Source organism: Pongo pygmaeus, chromosome 6, assembly GCF_028885625.2.
Source record: "Pongo pygmaeus isolate AG05252 chromosome 6, NHGRI_mPonPyg2-v2.0_pri, whole genome shotgun sequence".
Taxonomy (NCBI): domain Eukaryota; kingdom Metazoa; phylum Chordata; class Mammalia; order Primates; family Hominidae; genus Pongo; species Pongo pygmaeus.
Genome location: NC_072379.2, coordinates 143,259,146 through 143,278,870, shown reverse-complemented (window position 1 = coordinate 143,278,870; position 19,725 = coordinate 143,259,146). Strand labels below are relative to the sequence as shown.

The following is a 19,725-nucleotide window of genomic DNA, read 5'->3' as shown; positions in this document are numbered from 1 at the left end:
AGGCGGGTGGATCAATTTAGTTCAGGAGTTTGAGACTAGCCTGGGCAACATGGCGAAACCCCATCTCTGCTAAAAATATAAAAATTAGTTGAGTGTGGTGGTGCTTGCCTGTAGTCCCATCTGCTTGGGAGGCTGAGGCAGGAGAATTACTTGAACCTGTGAGGCGGAGGCTGCAGTGAGCCAACTTCACGCCACTGTAGTCCAGACTTGACGGGTGACAGAGCAACCCTGTCTCAATGAACAAACAAGCAAACAAACCAAAACAAACAAACAAACAAAAAACCAACCAACCAACAAACAAAAACACCAGCCAGTAAGTCCTGTTGAGTCAGGGCACAAACCCCTCCTCTAACACTGAGTCCTAGCTGTATCCTGTGTTATTTGCTGAGTCTGCAATGACTCATTCCACCTAAACTTCATTACATTTCTATGTTGAGTTCACTCCTTTGCCTTCCTCATGGAAGAGAATTCCCTCTTTTTTTCTTAGTCTAGTTAACATTTCTCCCCCTCTTAAAGTGAATTCAGCTTGTTCCAGGATGCCTAGGTAGGCATCTATTTCCCCTAAAAGCTTTTCTCATCTTGTGGGACAGTCACCATTCTTTTCGTTGTCAAATCAAATGTCACAGAGAATTCTATCAGTGAAATATTTTGTCATAAGGGATGGTAGACACTGAGAGGAAAATCGTATGCTGTTGTGTGAGGGCTAGAAATGGGCAAGTTGATTTTAAAATTGGCTGAGGAGCACCAAGAAAAAAAAAATGGAAACAATAATACCTTAGTATACAACACTTTACATTTCAGGAATAAAAAGGAAGCAAGATAGGTTAATACTTTCTGAGATTAGTGAAAGTAAGAAAACTTGTGCTCTGAATATCAGAGTAATGTTCAGCTTTAGAAATCCCTGCCCTATCAGTCTAGTGATTCCCTTCTTTACATAGTAAAGATTTCTACAGTATAAGAGCTCCAGGCCGGGCTCGGTGGCTCACACTTGTAATCCCAGCACTTTGGGAGGCTGAGGCGGGCAGATCACGAGGTCAGGAGATGGAGATCATCTCGGCCAACATGATGAAACCCTGTCTCTAGTAAAAATACAAAAATTAGCTGGGTGTGGTGGCAGGCACCTGTAATCCCACCTATTCGGGAGGCTGAGTCAGGAGAATCACTCGAACCCGGGAGGCAGAGGTTGCAGTGAGCCAAGATCATGCCACTGCACTCCAGCCTGGTGACAGAGCAAGACTCCATCTCAAAAAGAACTCTAACATATCCTGAGGTTTTGATATCAGTGATTTTTCTTTCTACGTTCTCTTCCAGGCAAAATTATTTTCAGCTATCAGCTTAGGGTTAAGAATTACATTTCTGGGTATTCCAGGCTAAGATGAAAGTGGCTCTCTCAAAATATAATTAAAACTAGGACTTTTTCAATATCAAGATATAAGATGCTTTTAACAAAATGGTTGCTAAATATAAAAGAAAACAATTAAAAATCGAAAATCTTGTTAAATCCACTCTTAAAAATTAATCTGTACAAGATATCTGTATGCTTGTTTTCATTGGACTGCTGTGCTCCAATTAGAATATTGAGTTGCAAACTTTTATCCTAAGATCTCAGGCTCAAATTAGTGATGGAGTGTGAGGAGCCTGCTCTTAATTCCTGTGTGATGGAGAAACCATGAATATTTACAGTCCACTGGCTATTGAGTCATGGAATATTTTAGAAAGTGTCAAAGGAGGAAAAGCCTCACTCTCGAGTAAGTACAATGTGATCACAGGGATTTGACCACAAGACATGTCAAATCACATGCTCCCTGAGGCCCCACCCAGTGAGGGTCTCTAAAGTGGGATTAGCTGGAACTATACCAGTTTTAAGATCTAGAACAAGGGTTCACAAACTACTGTCCCTGGGCACCATTCCAGCAGCCACCTGTTTTTACAAATAAAGTTTTATTGGAACACAGGCACACCCATTTGTTTACACATTGTCTATGGCTGCTTTTGCCAGAGTTGCATTGTTTTGATGCAGAAGATGGCCCTCAAAGCCTTAAGCATTAACCTGTGTATCTTCACAGGAAGAGTCACTAATTATTGATCTTGAGGATCTGTACTATGCTCCTGTTAACTCAATCTGACTTGGCTACTATTGGCACAAACTCTGCTAGTATCGACCATTTCCAATATTAGAAATAGATTTCTAATAACCTCAACGATAAATAAGCCATTAAAAATTTCAGACATTTTAGTGGGTATATAATAGTATCTCATGGTGGTTTTAATTTACAATTCCTTGCTTACTAATGGTGGAAAGCAGCATTTGTATGTTTATCAGCCCCTTGCATTTTCTGTAAGAGTATCTGTTCATATGTTTTGCTAATTTTATAAAATTTGGTTGCTTATATTTTTGATTGTTGATTTAAAGGAGTTCTTTCTATGTACTGTATAAACAATAGTTCCATTTCTCGGTACATGTAGTTTCCATAGGATCACTTGGTTTGTGGCTTGCATTTCTTCTTTCTTAACGGTTACTCTGATGAGCACGATGATTAATGTGAAGAGGTCCTATATCGAACTTAAAAATTTTATATCTAGGGATTTTTGTGTCTTCTCTATGAATTTATGCCTATCCAGGATTATAAATGCATTTACCTATCTTTTCTAAAAGATTTGTGTCTTCAGTTTATATGTATAGGTCTATAGTATTCCATTTTAAGGTAGCATTTATTCTAGCAGAAGACAAAAAAAAAGGCCAACTTCCATATTTTGCAAGGAGCAAGGCTCCCTCCCCATGGTTCACTTTGAGATGTCGCACATCAGCCTCTCCTTCCTCAGTGCCCTCCTCAGGGCGCCCTTGACCTCTGCATTCCTTAGGCTATATATCAGGGGGTTCAGCATTGGATTGAAAAAGCTGTAAAACAGGGAAAGAACTTTCTGCTGCTCCTCAGGATGGCGGGACTTGGGGGCCATGTACATGACAATGGCGCTGCCGAAGAAGAGTCCCACCACGCAAAGGTGGGAGGAGCAGGTGGAGAAGGCCTTTCTGCGGCCCTCCCCAGACTGGATCCTCAAGATGGCCGCCAGGATGCGCAAGTAGGAGACCAGCACCAGGCAGAGCGGCCCCACCAGGATGAACAAGCAGGCTGCAAAGATGACCACCTGGTTGAGCCAGGTGTCAGCACAGGCCAACTTGAGGACAGACAGGATTTCACAGAAGAAGTGGTTGATTTCATGAGGCCCACAGAAGGGCAGCCTCAGGATGAGAACTAAATGGACCAGAGCCAGGAGGAAGCTGAACACCCAGGAAGCCACAGCCAGGACAGTGCACACTCTCCAGCTCATGAAGACATTGTAACGTAAGGGGTGGAAGATGGCCACGTAGCGATCATAGGACATCACCACCAAAATCAGACACTCTATGTGAGCAAAAGCCAAATACAAGAATGTCTGCATTATGCATGGCAAAAAGGAGATGGTGCTTTTCTGGTTCATAAGATTCGTCAGCATCTTGGGGACATTGTTGGAAGCATAGGGCATGTCAACAATGGCCAGGTGCGAGAGGAAGAAGTACATGGGTGTGTGAAGCTTACAGTCCAGGCAGATAATCCCAAAGATGACCCCATTCCCCAGCAGGGTGAGTGTATAGAAGACAGAGAAAAGTCCCCAGAGTAGAATCTCCAGTGCTGGGCCAACCTGGAATCCCAGCAGGGCGATGTCTGTGATCCATGTCTTGTTGCCTTCCATGCTCTTGTGGCAGAGAAAGACAAGTCCTCATCTAGGACAGGAAGGTCAGAGCTGTGGGCTAGTCAAAGATGCACAGAGGGGGCACTTAGAAATTATAACTTTGAATGGATTTTCTAGAATTTATTTTCAGATATGTTGCCAAAACTAACCAGGGGTGCTCATAAAAATGGGAAAAAAATCGCATTGTATCAATGTAATAATAAGAATACATACATGTATATGTGTATATATATTTGTGTGTGTATGTGTACATGTATATAACATTTAATAAAATATAACAAAACAGGATCTATTATAATACACTCTACATAAGAGGATATACACGCACATGTGTTATTTTGAAGAACTCAAGTATTCTTGCTTCCCTTTCAGTGTGAAATCTTGATTTTTACGTAGTTTGAGAAGAGAGGACCTTGACAAATGTTGCATTATGAGGTGGTTTCACTTGCTCATCCTGCTTCCTTCTCAGTCTGAGATGTGCAGGGACTGGCACCTTCTGTTTTCCATGGGCTTGCTCACTGTCCCTCACCTCCTCACAGGCTTTTCTACCCACTTATTTCAGATTTAAAATCCCTTCTAAATAACTTTCAATTTTGTAGTTTCTTTAAAACTTTCTGAGACAAGACGCTCCTTTTCAGAAGCTGGCCAGTACTCCCTAGCAGCAACTTTAGGTGCCTCTTTTCCATATCTGGTGTTTGTAGTTTTATTTTGAGAGTTTTCCTTACTTCTTCATCAGCATCTGTTATTGTAAATTAGGCATAAGTGAAATAATTCTTGGCTACATACAATGAATACATGTATATATCTTTAAAATAACTAAGCATGGTGACATTTCTGAGGTCTTTTAAATAAGAAATTCAAAAGAAAAACCAATTTACATTAAGTGGTTACATTTAAAGATGATTGCTGTATCGTAATTGTATTTTCTTGGACTCGTTTCTCGATTATAACTTAATATGTTGACATCTCTGAGCTTATCTTACTTTCCAGTGTGACAGAGTCCTTTGTCATCAATATATTCCCAGCTATGGCAACTTGGGTTGCTGTTAGTTCCCCTAACTGCATTCTTCTCCATCACCTGTGATCATGCCAGCAGCCCTGTTGCTGTTCAGATGGAATCTGAGCAGGTGATGGGGATGGGATCAGGTGCAGCCCCAGCTGGTGAGCTCTTTCTAAGGAGCTCTGCCTGGAGGGTTCTGGGTCTATCCAGCCAGCAGGGGGCGACCAAGGGCCATGAGAAGGATGGATGGCCTCATCAGGTGGAGAAACCATGTGACCTGGTGCTGTTCTGTTACACTTCACATTTATTCCAGAAACAGCCTGAGAACTATCTTTATTTTCAAATCAGGCTAAAGGTTCAAATCCAACAGGATACTTTTAAAAAACAATTTGATGTCTTTTATTTTAGTAAATACGTAGATCCTCAAATTTATATATTAAAATAGGATTATATTGTACAGAGTATTTAAACATTACAATTTTCACTTAACGTAATACTTTTCCTGTATTGAAATTATATTTGATGGACATTATTTTAAAGGGACACAATATTCTGTCACAATTTATTGAATTTCTTACTGTTGGAAATTTTCGTGTTTCTTATTTTTATTGGCATTGAGATACATTTCTCTTAAACTTAAGATTTGGCTATATTCATAATTACTTATTAGAACATATCCTAAAAGTGAAATTGCAGATGCTAAATATATAGACATTTCAAAGGTTTTTATCCCTATTTTAGCTTCCATCTAGAAAATTTGACCAATTTCAATTCCCTCCCACAGTGTGTAAGAATCATGTCTCCTTGCCACATAGTCAGTACTAGGCATTACCAATTACAATCTCTGTTAATTTAATAAGCAAACAATATTATGTAACTTATATTTGTATTTCGTATATCCCTTAATGAATGATCCTTGAGTGCATGATCTGTTTCAGCCACTGTTCTAAGCTTTAGAGGCACAGCTGTGGATGATGTAAACACATTCTGAAAGGGAGGCAGATTATAAAGAAGTAATATTAAGGTGATGTGCTTCTCTTCCACACCTCACATTTCTATTTAGGGAAGGAAACCTCTATGCCCCTGGATAAAATTGTTTTAGAGTATACCTGCCTCTTTCTGTCCCCTAATTTATATGATTTGTGAAACAGGAAAGAGAAACTGAGGATGACCTTTCTCTGTTCTCTGTTTCACCTGCACGCATTTCTATCTGCTTGGGATTAAGGTATCAGGAGCATGTTCAGTCCCATTTGGAGGTGGGGAAGGAGTGTCAGCTAACGGTTGTGGTTTTAATTTGGAGAGAAGCTTTGTTGAAAATATAAACCAGGCTTTTCAACAGGCCTTATTAATAAAATACCTTTTTGAATTGTATCTGATTCTTTTATGTATTATTCAACTTATTTTTTCCGGACTTGGAACAGAGAGAGGGCATGATTCATTACCACTCTAAAAGACCAGGAGTAAACAAGTAAAGATAATTGCTGGCCATGAAAAGAACAATGAAGGAAATAATCTAGGTAAAATAATAGAAAGTTACTTGATTTGAGGGGGGTCTCCTTTAGATGGGATGGTTGGAAAAGGTCTCTCTTAAGAGGAGACAGGTGAGTGGAACCTAAACCATGAAGGCCACTGCCCTGCCCAGAGCCAAAAGAGGACCGTTCTCTACACAGCGAACAGTAATGGAACAGTAAACGCAAAGTCTCTGAACAAGATGCACTTGGTGAGTTCTGGGAAGAGAAAGAAAGAAACACAATGTACCTGAACCATAGTGAGCAAGAGATTGTACTTATTCTTTGTAACCTTGTTTGTATTTTTAACAATCTGAAATTGACATAAAGATTCATCAGTTTAGCTGATAAATATACTTTTGACCTTATAATAATTGATTTACTTTTAGATTCATGAAAGCAGAATACAGTCAAAAGATATGTACAGAACTTCCAATGAGCAGATATTTGAAATAGGAAACTGTTTAATTTTCTGCACAATATAATTTTAATGCCAGAATGGTAGTTGTCAATTTTTGGACACAGCAAATGTTGTGTTAATGTCCCAATGAATCAAGCTGAAAAGGAGAAGCCTTTTATCCCTGAGACCTCCAAGGACATGGATATTTTGCATATTTTTAGTCCCTCCTGGTTCCCATCTGTGGTGTACACATCTGTGCTCCTACTGTTCCAAGGCCCAGTGACATAGGTAGCAGGCATTTGGATGCTTTAGGAGTAAAAAAAAATCCAGTCATTACCAAATAAATACAATTGTCTGGTTAATCTAAGTTCATAATTAAGCAAATCTGGGTTTATAGTTTTATTTGTAGTTTTTGTAAAGTAAGGAATTTCGGGGGAAAAAACCCCAGCAGCCTAGAATAAACTATTTCTAAAGGGCAGGAATAAAGAAAGAAACAAATAGAATTCTTAGAGAAAGTGAAATTTAATCAGATGTGAACTACATTCAAACTGTATAAAACTCTGGTTATCAATTGTGCTTTTAACAGTTGTGTACAAGAGGCCACAAGGAGAAAAGTCTATAATGGTGGCTACCTACACACAGAAATTGTCCATCAGTTCAATTGTGAAGTTAAGATAAGTAAACAAATATATAGTATAAGAGGAAAATAGTTTTTTTTCCTTTTATTTATTAACATCCTTTTGTATTTTGGATTTCACAGTTCAAGTAGTCAGACTTTTCTTTTAGAAAAAGCCTGTGGCAAGTTCAATAAAGAATCAGATACCTGAAAGGAAGATTTATTTAGGCGTCCACTCCAGTTACACATTGCAGAGCAATCTTCAGTGGATGGAGTAAGGGAAAAAACTGCATGGATACATTTTTCTGTTCTTAAAGAGCAAAGCAAATTTAGCAGTGACAGAAAAAAATATGGTCTCTGAATAAGAATGAAAGCAACAGGAGTAACAGTCTTGGCCAGAACACTATTCCAGTCTTGATTCTGAGCAATGAACATGATGCATTTGAGTCACGTATTCTAAGGCTCATTATTGTCAAATGTAAAATGTTGACCACAGATACCAAAATGACTGATGTGAAGAAGAAATACCATCGCACTGGTACATTATAGGAATTTAATACATGTCAGCTGTTACTAATGATACTAAAGAGATCGTAAAATTGAGGGAAGTATTAAAGCACAGGAATTGGAAATCCAGTGCAATCATCATGGTGTTGCAAACACTTTCACGTTTATCTTGCTTTTCTTTTTGGCTGTCTTTGAGTTTAAATATAAGACACACATTTTGCTTTGATTTCCTAATAGAAATGTTTCTATATTTTTATTTTTAAAATTAAAAAGCAATTTAAAGAAACAGAAGACTCCTTTAAAGTAACCACACTCCTTACTGAAGAAAAAAAAATACAGGCTGTAAAAGCAAAAGGTCAATCCCACCATGCTAAATATCCCAATGATAGAGAAAGGATTAATTTTTTTGAAAGAAAAGGGTGGCGTATTTAGGGTATTTAGCACTGACACAAACGAAAACTTTCTATTGAAAATTGTCTTAGAATGGGAGTCCTGGGGCCTCCAGCAGTGGGGTTGTTAGGCAGCACTGATTTGTCAAATCTTTGCAATTACTCAGAAATAACTTGCCATCTCCAATAATATACTTTGGCATTGAGCTTAGTCCCAGGGAGCAGCCTAGTTTTTTTTTTTTTTTTTTTTTTTTTTTGAGACGGAGTTTCGCTCTTGTTGCCCAGGCTGGAGTGCAATGGTACGATCTCGGCTCACCGCAACCTCCGCCTCCCAGGTTCAAGCAATTCTCCTGCCTCAGCTCCCCAAGTAGCTGGGATTACAGGCATGCGCCAACATGCCTGGCTAATTTTGTATTTTTATTAGAGATGGGGTTTCTCCGTGTTGGTCAGGCTGGTTTCAAACTCCCGACCTCAGGTGATCTGCCTGCCTTGGCCTCCCAAAATGTTGGGATTACAGGCGTGAGCCACCGCACCTGGCCGCAGCCTAGTTTTAAAAGCAAATGAAGAAGCATGGATTCCTGAGCCCTGCAGCCTGGGTTCAGATCCTGGCTTTGCTACATACTAGGTTTATGACTTCTCTGTGCCTCTTCATGCCTCAGTTTCCCAATCTACAAAATGGGGTGAGTAATAAATTCTGTCTCATAACATAGTTGTGAGGATTAAATGCATTAACTCACATAAGAACTTAAGTTCTTTAGACATATAATTAGGGATATGAGAACAATCATTGGTGAGAATGTCTGGAACCAGTCATCATATGGAGACATGTTATGTGCTCAACGGTTCCTCTGCTAAAATCAATAAAAAAAAAAAGAGAGAACCTGTACCCTGACAGGCACTGGCTTTTCCCTGTGAGTGAATGGTGCCTGTATCCAGAACAACTGAGAAGGGGGTCTTGTCTGGCGACACAACGCTTCTGAGAATGTGCAGGACTAGGCAGTTAGCAGAGGGGCAAGGAGGATACATCCCTGGGTAAGCAAACCACTTAAAAACTCTACTTCAGTTTTTAAAATTAGCATTATTTGTAAAAAGAGGCACCGGAGCCACATAGCCCCTGACAATCATTGGAGCCCTTTAGCCAGATCATACCCTACAGGGATGGTTATCCGATCCTCTTCTATGGCACAGTGACGACAAAGTCAGGAGCTGCCACAGGGTAATGAGGGGATACGGATGGAGGGGCTGAGAGGGTCAGAGGTACATGGCCATATCTTGGGATAGACGGTGGTCCCCAGAGTGCCCCTCAGGACCCTAGCTATAAATACAGGCTTAGAGGCAGAAGGAGACCACACAGCATGGGCATTTCATCGCTACTATCTGGAGCCAGTGATTTCATTCACTGCCCCTTTCCCATTCCCATCTGTAAACCCCTTCTCAGGGCAAATACACCACATTTACTTACAGTGGAATAATCTGTGGCCTTTTCTTCTAATATACCCTTGGGCTTGCTAGGAACCTCAAAGACAGGAAAGGCAGAATGGATAGACTGGGATTGATTCTCCTCTCTAATGAGGCCTCTTTGGGAGGTGAAGCCCAGATACAAAGCTCTCCTGAACTTTACGATACAATTAGTTGTGTAAGCCAGGCTTTTTCTACCATCATTTGACTAGACACTCACTCCCTGCAGAGAAAAATAATGATTGAAAGAACAGAACCCAGTGGTAATACTTCTAATCATATCTCTCTAGAGACAATTAAAGATATTTGCTACTTTCCTATTAGCAGGCAAACCAATGAAGGCATTGCCCATGTTTATTCATTTTGTTCTTTCAGCATTCCCATGGGATGTGTTATGTGTGTTTACTTGGGATTGGACAGGGACAGGATTTCTGTTAAAAAACAAGACTTTTGCACAGAAGATTTAAAAACCAAGATCATGTCGTAAATTAATTTCTTTCAATACTTACTCTATCAATCTTAAAATTGTTCCACTCTCTAATTCCTAGTTTCACTAGAGGAGAGCCAATGATCTCTTGGTCTCTGCTGGTTAGAGGTTCCTGAATTCTGTTAAGGCATCACTTCAGAGAAATAGCTTTCTCTCAATGGAGAAAACGTCATTGTAAAATAACTACCCCAAATTTCTCACAAATATTATTGACTTGGTAGTTCAGGTATACTTCATCTTCTTCCTTGAATTTCTTCAGTGTGCCTTCCATCTCAAGCATTTCTTAGCCACATATTTATTTCCTCATTGTGGGTTAGTGCCTACAGATAAAATGGGCATACTTTTTCTTTCTCTACCCTTTTTTTTTTCTTTTTTTGCACTAAGTGATAAAGTTTGATGATTGTAAAATCTTTCCAATTCTTACCCTCTGAGTGTCTTTTCTTAACCTAGATTTCAATAGAGGTTTAATTCTTAAATTATAGTGGAGGGAGCACTTCAAAAGAATAGTAATATATTTAACCTATCATGGAGAACAGTAAAAGATATATCCAAGAGGAGTATAATTGGAGTTATTTCTCTTTTAACATAATCTGTGTGACCAATAGAGGCTTACTCTATTTACCTCATTATTCTCCAAAGCACATACTCTACTTCATTCAAGTACTACCCCTAGCAGCTCCCAGTCTTGAAGTTCTTATTCCTTATTTCAAGACAATTTTAACTGTTCTACCCATTTGACTTCATACTTAAGACCGATTCTGCAAAGCACTCTTGGAGCCCTCTTCACCAATCCAACCCAAACTGGTCTCCCTTGTGAAATAGAACATAACATTTTCATTTAGCATGCTTTCAGGTTGTACATAAATAGCTTTTTAATCCCAGTATTTTTATCATTAACGTTTTCTAAAAAGTTACCACAGAAAATTAATTTGATACCAACATTTGGATAAAACTAAGGAAAATATTTTGGTGCATATTAATTCAAATATGCATAATTAGTATAATTTTTTTCTGACATAGACAATATAATGACATTGAACACAGTCTACTGTGGATATAAAGAGGTGTCATGATATGGATCTCTTTTTAACTTTTAAATTTTAAAGTGGATAGAGCAAAAATATTATTTGTCTTAGACATTTTGTGAGCATTAATATTTATATTGATTAATACTTTATATTTTAGCAAGAATAAATATGATGACGCATACTTGGCTCCAACAGTAGTGATGAGCCTGAGGAGAGCAAAGATCATTTGGTGGCCATCAAGCAGACCACCTGGAGGCAAAGCCCCTTATCAAAAGAATTCAGAAGTAATTAAACTGCCTGTAATCCCAGCACTTTGGGAGGCCAACGCAGGCGCATCATGAGGTCAAGAGATCCAGACCATCCTGGCCAACATGGTGAAACCCCATCTCTACCAAAAAAAATACAAAAATTAGCCAGGCATGGTGGCGTGTGCCTGTATTCCCAGCTACTTGGGAGGCTGAGGCAGGAGAATCGTTCGAACATGGGAGGCAGAGGTTGCGGTGAGCAGAGATCGCGCCACTGCACTCCAGCCTGGAGACAGAGTGAGACTTTGTCTCAAAAAAAAAAAAAAAAAAAAAAAAGAAGTAATTCAACTTCCCTATTATATAAAGCCACATCTGGTATCAGGCTTCTTTACAAGAATTTATAGGTAACTAGAATTTCTATACATCTCTGGAATGCATGCATGTCAAAACTCATTGCGCAATCCTTGTGGACATCAAGGCATCATAATATCTACAAATGTAATCATTTACCATGACCTACGTGACTAATATGGTCCAAACTCCTGCCTTAAGGTCAATAAATAACACTAAGGAAAATCCACCATGGTGTGCTCAGTCCTCTCCTGCTGAAGTCCCCGGCTGCTGCACTCTGATACAGTATTCTATCTAATAAAACTTTCCATTTCAAACCTATACTATTGTCGGTAAATTCTTTTACCACCCATGAGCCAACCACTCTCTGCTGCCAGAACTCTGACACCTCACCCAGCAGAACCTTTGTCAATGAAAGTCAATTTTGAAATAGAAGTGCTTGCTAACTACTATTAAAGACAATACCTACAGCTTGGCCTAAATTTTCTTTAAATATTTTGCTATCTCTGAGACAGAAATAGCTTCTCCACATGGCTTGAGTCTTTTATTTCTTTTATTTTTTTTATTATTATTATACTTTAAGTTTTAGGGTACATGTGCACAATGTGCAGGTTGGTTACGTATGTATACATGTGCCATGCTGGTGTGCTGCACCCATTAACTCATCATTTAGCATTAGGTATATCTCCTAATGCTATCCCTCCCCACTCCCCCTACCCCACAACAGTCCCCAGAGTGTGATGTTCCCCTTCCTGTGTCCATGTGTTCTCATTGTTCAATTCCCATCTATGAGTGAGAACATGCGGTGTTTGGTTTTTTGTCCTTGCGATAGTTTGCTGAGAATGATGATTTCCAGCTTCATCCATGTCCCTACAAAGGACATGAACTCATCCTTTTTTATGGCTGCATAGTATTCCATGGTGTATATGTGCCACATTTTCTTAATCCAGTCTATCATTGTTGGACATTTGGGTTGGTTCCAAGTCTTTGCTATTGTGAATAGTGCCGCAATAAACATACGTGTGCATGTGTCTTTATAGCAGCATGATTTATAGTCCTTTGGGTATATACCCAGTAATGGGATGGCTGGGTCAAATGGTATTTCTAGTTCTAGATCCCTGAGGAATCGCCACACTGACTTCTACAATGGTTGAACTAGTTTACAGTCCCACTAACAGTGTAAAAGTGTTCCTATTTCTCCACATCCTCTCCAGCACCTGTTGTTTCCTGACTTTTTAATGATGGCCATTCTAACTGGCGTGAGATGGTATCTCATTGTGGTTTTGATTTGCATTTCTCTGATGGCCAGTGATGATGAGCATTTTTTCATGTGTCTTTTGGCTGCATAAATGTCTTCTTTTGAGAAGTGTCTGTTCATATCCTTCGCCCACTTTTTGATGGGGTTGTTTGTTTTTTTCTTGTAAATTTGTTTGAGTTCATTTTAGATTCTGGATATTAGCCCTTTGTCAGATAAGTAGGTTGCGAAAATTTTCTCCCATTTTGTAGGTTGCCTGTTCACTCTGATGGTAGTTTCTTTTGCTGTGCAGAAGCTCTTTAGTTTAATCAGATCCCATTAGTCAATTTTGGCTTTTGTTGCCATTGCTTTTGGTGTTTTAGACATGAAGTCCTTGCCCATGCCTATGTCCTGAATGGTAATGCCTAGGTTGTCTTCTAGGGTTTTTATGGTTTTAGGTCTAACATTTAAGTCTTTAATCCATCTTGAATTGATTTTTGTATACGGTGTAAGGAAGGGATCCAGTTTCAGCTTTCTACATATGGCTAGCCAGTTTTCCCAGCACCATTTATTAAATAGGGAATCCTTTCCCCATTTCTTGTTTTTGTCAGGTTTGTCAAAGATCAGATACTTGTAGATATGTGGCATTATTTCTGACGGCTCTGTTCTGTTCCATTGATCTATATCTCTGTTTTGGTACCAGTACCATGCTGTTTTGGTTACTGTAGCCTTGTAGTATAGTTTGAAGTCAGGTAGCGTGATGTCTCCAGCTTTGTTCTTTTGGCTTAGGGTTGACTTGGCGATGCGGGCTTTTTTCGTTCCATATGAACTTTAAAGTAGTTTTTTCCGATTCTGTGAAGAAAGTCATTGGTAGCTTGATTGGGATGGCATTGAATCTATAAATTACCTTGGGCAGTATGGCCATTTTCATGATATTGATAAACAGAACCAAAGACAAAAACCACATGATTATCTCAATAGATGCAGAAAAGGCCTTTGACAAAATTCAACAACTTCATGCTAAAAACTCTCAATAAATTAGGTATTGATGGGATGTATCTCAAAATAATAAGAGCTATCTATGACAAACCCACAGCTAATATCATACTGAATGGGCAAAAACTGGAAGCATTCCCTCTGAAAACTGGCACAAGACAGGAATGCCCTCTCTCGCCACTCCTATTCAACATAGTGTTGGAAGTTCTGGCCAGGGCAATTAGGCAGGACAAGGAAATAAAGGGTATTCAATTAGGAAAAAAGGAAGTCAAATTGTCCCTGTTTGCAGATGACATGATTGTATATCTAGAAAACCCCATTGTCTCAGCCCAAAATCCCCTTAAGCTGATAAGCAACTTCAGCAAAGTCTCAGGATACAAAATCAATGTACAAAAATCACAAACATTCTTATACACCAATAACAGACATAGAGCCAAATCATGAGTGAACTCCCATTCACAATTGCTTCAAAGAGAATAAAATACTTAGGAATCCAACTTACAAGGGATGTGAAGGACCTCTTCAAGGAGAACTACAAACCACTGCTCAATGAAATAAAAGAGGATGCAAACAAATGGAAGAACATTCCATGCTCACGGGTAGGAAGAATCAATATCTTTTTTGTTTTTTTTAAGTCCACTTATCACATAGAATTTCAAGGGGATAGTTGAGGAAGATAAAATAATATAAGCAATGATAATGAATTTGAAATAGGGCTGTTCTCACTATAACTTCCGTCATTGCATACGCTTTTAACCTTATAAAACGTTTGTAGGATATGCTCCATTGAAACAAAGGAGTAAACCAAGAAAGAGGATGGCATGAGGTTAATGAACTAGGGAGTCAAACTCAGAATAAAGGCAGATGGAATTGCTAGGATGCAACCAGTTTAGATAGAAGAAGCCTAGAAGTCCACTGAGCAATATCTGCAAGTAAAAGTCCTAATGGACATATTATTTGAGGTGGCAGAGGGAGATTGAGTGGATATATTATTTGAGGTGGAGAGGGGCATACATTCAAGTTTTATCATGAGATTGCAGCCATTCAGTCACATACTTAGGCTCCAATTCTAATTCTAGTTCTCTTGCTATTTCCACCATATCTGTAGTTCCTCCACTGAGTCTGGAACCCCTTAAAGTCATCTTACAGAAAGACCTAACAATGGGCATGAAGAAACCAAGCATAGGGGGAAAAAGGCACGCAATTAACATTATCATTATTAGTTGCAGCTATAAGCATTCTAATTAATACACATTTCTTGCCATAAAGTCAAGTATAAGAAAATATTGGCCAAATAAAGGGTTTGTTGTTTTTGTAGGTTTTTTTTTGCTTTTTAACCTTATTACCATTGCTGATGTGTTGTGCATTAATGTGCTTCAAAGGGGAGGGGGAGAGTTGCTTTTCTTTCTCACAGTATCAGACTTCTCCTGCACTGCCTCCCCTTTATTGGAATAATGAGCAAGACCATAGGAGTTGGAGAGTTGTTGCTGGCAACCAGTATATCTCTCTCTTTTGCTCTCTCTCTCTCTTTTTTTTTCCAACTAAGGGAGTAAATGGCAGAAAGCCTTTTTTATTTATTTATTTTAAAATCTGTATTTTAAATGTTCAAGAGTCTGTGTTTTTCTAAATAAGAATAAAAGAAAATCATATGAACTTTATAGTTAATAAGGGGCTAGCATGATAAATCTACATTTTGCCTAAATATAAACAACTGAGTTATCAAGACCATATTCTTCAATGCTAGTGTTAATTTAGTGAAATAGAGTTAACTCTATAAAGGAAGTCAGTTAAGCCATATTAGATTTTTGGAAGTCATTTTTAAAATCTTTTATGCCTTGTAACAATTTCTATACTTTCTCAAACTATATGCTTGCACTTTTCAACACGGATGCAAAAAATTTGGCGTCAATTATGATAAAATATAAATTATTAGAAGTCCAATAAAATCCAGATATTATTTTATAAATGTGGTTCTTCACTAGAGGTAGTCAGACTCCTAGGAGAAACGGCTCTTTCTATGGCTGAAGCAGGAAATGTATACAATGATCCTGAATCACCTGATTATATGAGAAGAAAGAAAGTCTCAAAAAGATAGGGCATATTAAAACTATGTAGGTGCAAGCTTCAAAGGTCCCTATCTAGGAAAATTTAAAACCCAAAAACAATCATATTAATGAATTATAATCTATTAAATTAAAAAAAATCTGTGAGTCCATACTGACAGCTGGCTAGATAGTGTAGTGGGTAGACGTAGTTACGTGATATATAGGTGAAGGCTTTACTTATTTTAAGTTGCTAAAATCATAGATGTAAAGGCAATGATAGAGCTACAAAATCAAATTTGCAATAATCATTACTAATAATTGAATCAGGCAAGATAATCAATGGATGCTCAAACTAGTGGTTCAAAGCTTGAAAAGGAACAGGGTATTTATTCAAGCATACCATGGAGATAGTGCAAATTTGGTTACAGATCATAATAATGCAAATATCACAATAAATTGAGTTGCAAAATGTTGTTTCTCAGTGCATATAAAAGCTATGTTTATAATTTACTGTCATCTATTAAGTATGAAATACCATTGTGTTTAAAAAATGTATGTATCTTAATTTAAAAATACTTTATTGCTAAATAATGCTAATGATCTTCTGAGCTCTCAGTGAGTCACAATCTTTTTGCTGGTGGAGAATGGTGCCTTGATGATGATGGGTGCTGAGTGATCAGGATGGTGATTGCTGAAGGTGAGATGGCAATGGTAGTTTCTTTTTCTTTTCTTTTCCTTCCTTCCTTCCTTCTTCCTCCTCCTTTTCTCCTGCTTTTCCTCCTCCTTCTTCTTTCTCCTTCTCCTCCTCTCCCTCCTTCTTTCTCCTCCTCCTCCTTCTTCTTTTCTTCTTCTTCTTTCTTCTTCCTCTTCCTCCTCCTCCTCTTCTTCTTCTTCCCCTCCCTTCCTTCCCTCCTTCCTTCCTTCCTTCTTTCCTTCCTTCCTTCTTTCTTCCTCCTCCTTTTCTCCTCCTTCTCCTCCTCCTTCTCCTCCTCCTGCTTCTTTCTCCTTCTGCTCCTCCTCCTTCTTCTCCTCCTCCTCCTCCTCCTTCTTCTTCCTCTTCTTCTTCTTCTTCTTCTACTTCCTCTTCCTCCTCCTCCTCTTCTTCTTCTTCCCCTCCCTTCCTTCCTTTCCTCCTTCCTTCCTTCTTTCCTTCCTTCCTTCCGTCCTTCCTTTCTTGCTTTCTCTTTCCTTCTTTTTTTCTTCTCTTTCTTTAAGCCAGGATCTCCCTTTGTCACCCAGGTTTGAGTGCAGTGGTGCAGTCATGGCTCACTGCAGCCTCCACCTTCTGAGCTCAGGTGATTCTCCCACCTTAGCCTCCCAAGTAGCTGGGACTACAAGTGCCCACCAACATAACTGGCTAATTTTTTTCAGAGACAGCGTTTTGCCATGTTGTCTAGGCTAGTTTTGAACTCCTGGGGTCAAGCAATCTGTCTGCCTTGGCCTCCCAAAGTGCTGAGATTACAGGTGTGAGCCACAGCACCCAGCCAGCAATTTCTTAAAATAAGACAATAATAAAGTTTACTGCAATGATTGACCACTCCCTTTACAAATGATTTATCTGTAGCATGTGATGCTGTTTGATAGCATTTTACCCACAGTAGAGCTTCTTTCATATTTGGAGTCAATCCTCTCAAACACTGCTACTGCTTTATCAACTGAGTTTATGTAATACTCTAAATCATTTCTTGTCATTTAACAATGTTCACGGCATCTTCACCAGGAGTATAGTTATCTCAATAAAATACTTTCTTTCTCATCCATAAGAATTCTACATACCTTCAAGTTTTATCATGAGACTGCAGCAATTCAGTCACATACCTAGGCTCCACTTCTAATTCTAGTTCTCTTGCTATTTCCACCACATCTGTAGTTACTCCACTGAGTCTAGAACCCCTCAAGGTCATCTATAAAGGTTGGAATAAACTTCTTCCAAACTATTGTTAATGCTGATATTTTGACCTTCTCCCATGAATCATAAATGTTCTTTATAGCATTTAGAATGGAGAATCTTTTCTGGAAAGTTTTCAGTTGACCTTGCCCTGATTCATCAGAAGTATCCCTGTCTAGGGCAGCTATAGCCTGGTGAAATGTATTGCTTAAATATTAAAACTTAAAAGCAGAAATTAGTCCTTGATCCATGTGCTGCAGAGTGGAAATTGTGTTAGCAGGGATGAAATCACTGTACATCTCCATCAGAGTTTTGGGGCGACAAGGTGCATTGTCAATGAGCAGTAATACATTGAAAAGAATCTTCTTCTTTTCTGAGTAGTAGGTCTCAACAGTGGGCTTAAAATATTCAGAAACCATACTAGCATGAAGAATGTGGCAAAGCATTTTACAAGTCCTCAATTCTTAGCAGACATAAGATAATTTATATTGGAGAGAAGCTCTACAAACCTGAAAGATGTGAAAATGATTTTTAACAACACCTCAAACTTTTGAAAATATAAAATAAATCATAATGGTCCCAGACCCCAGAAATGTGAAGAATGTGTCAAAGCCTTTAAATGGTTGTCACCCTTGATTGTAGGTGAGATAATTTATACTGTAGAAAACTACATGTGTGAGGAATGTGAAAAAACTTTTAACTAATGCTCACACTTTATTGCACAAGAAAGCATTTATACTTGATAAAAAATTGTACAAAAGTAAAGAACATGGAAAAGCCATTGATACCTGTTTGTATCTTACTCAACATTCAAGAGTTCATATTTAATAAAAGCATTGTAATTGCTATTACTATCAAAATATCTTTCAGGAAGCATAAACCATTAAAGTGAAGAAGAGCCTTCATTCTGAAGGCAAACATTACAAATATAAAGAGGGTTGTAGTATCATTACTCGTGTCATAGATGTTATTGTGCAGATTTTGTATTAGAGGAAAATCCTGAAGCAGTTTCTCAAAACTTGTTCAACATCAGGGAATTTACACTGGAGAAAACCCTAATAAGTGTAATATGTTTGAATAAAGATTTGTTCAAAAATGACAGCTAAGAAAACACCAGAGAGCTTGTAGTAAAATACATTTTTACAGAGGCAGTAAATATGAAAAAAAAACATGTACTTCAAAATTAAGTCAAAATTACATCTATGCCAACATCAGATAATTCACAGTAGAAATAACTAAGACATTGACCCTTCAGACATTACATAAATCAGAGTATTGAGTGTAGAAAATTATCTAAAACTAAAGTTGTTAGACAAATTATTTGTATATAACTTGAAAAGAAGATTGGAGAGTTATAATTGCATTCAAAGTATACTTTTTTTATGGAAAAAACACATATTTTTTTGGAAAGTGAATAATGATATAATTCAACTCTCAAATTACTTCATGCTCTATCTTTAATTTTTATGGTCATAATAAACACTACATAGGAGTATAAATTAAAAAATTCAATAAACCATGCTGCAAGCAGACGTACTGTCATCCAGGCTTTGTTGCCCAATTTACAAAACACAGGCAGAGTAGAGTTAGCATAATGCTTAAGGGCCCTAGGATTTTTGGACTGGTTACTAAGCGTTGGCTTCAACTTAAAGTCACCAACTGCATTAACCCTTAACAAGAGTGTCAACCTGTCCTTTGAAGTTTGAAGCCAGACATTGACTTCTCCTCTCTAGCTATGAAAGTCCTAGATGGCATCTTCTTCCAATAGTACCTTTATCAGCAATCTTAGCTAGATCTGGATAACTTGTGGCAGCTTCTACAGCAGCACTTGCTGCTTCATC

General features: G+C 38.4%; 1 protein-coding gene across 1 annotated transcript; it reads right to left on the bottom strand.

Moving 5' to 3' along the window:
- Positions 1-1,661: 1,661 nt before the first annotated feature.
- LOC129040949 (olfactory receptor 2A14) lies at positions 1,662-9,703 on the bottom strand. Its single transcript, XM_054495899.1, has 2 exons — positions 9,615-9,703; positions 1,662-3,783 (listed from the first exon to the last, which is right to left on the bottom strand). The coding sequence occupies exon 2, from the start codon at positions 3,730-3,732 to the stop codon at positions 2,785-2,787; it is 948 nt and encodes a 315-aa protein (XP_054351874.1). The 5' UTR covers positions 3,733-3,783; positions 9,615-9,703; the 3' UTR covers positions 1,662-2,784.
- Positions 9,704-19,725: the final 10,022 nt, after the last annotated feature.

Excerpts from the sequence above, each read along its gene's own strand:
- LOC129040949 (XM_054495899.1), bottom strand. The coding sequence starts at position 3,732 with ATGGAAGGCAACAAGACATGGATCACAGACATCGCCCTGCTGGGATTC.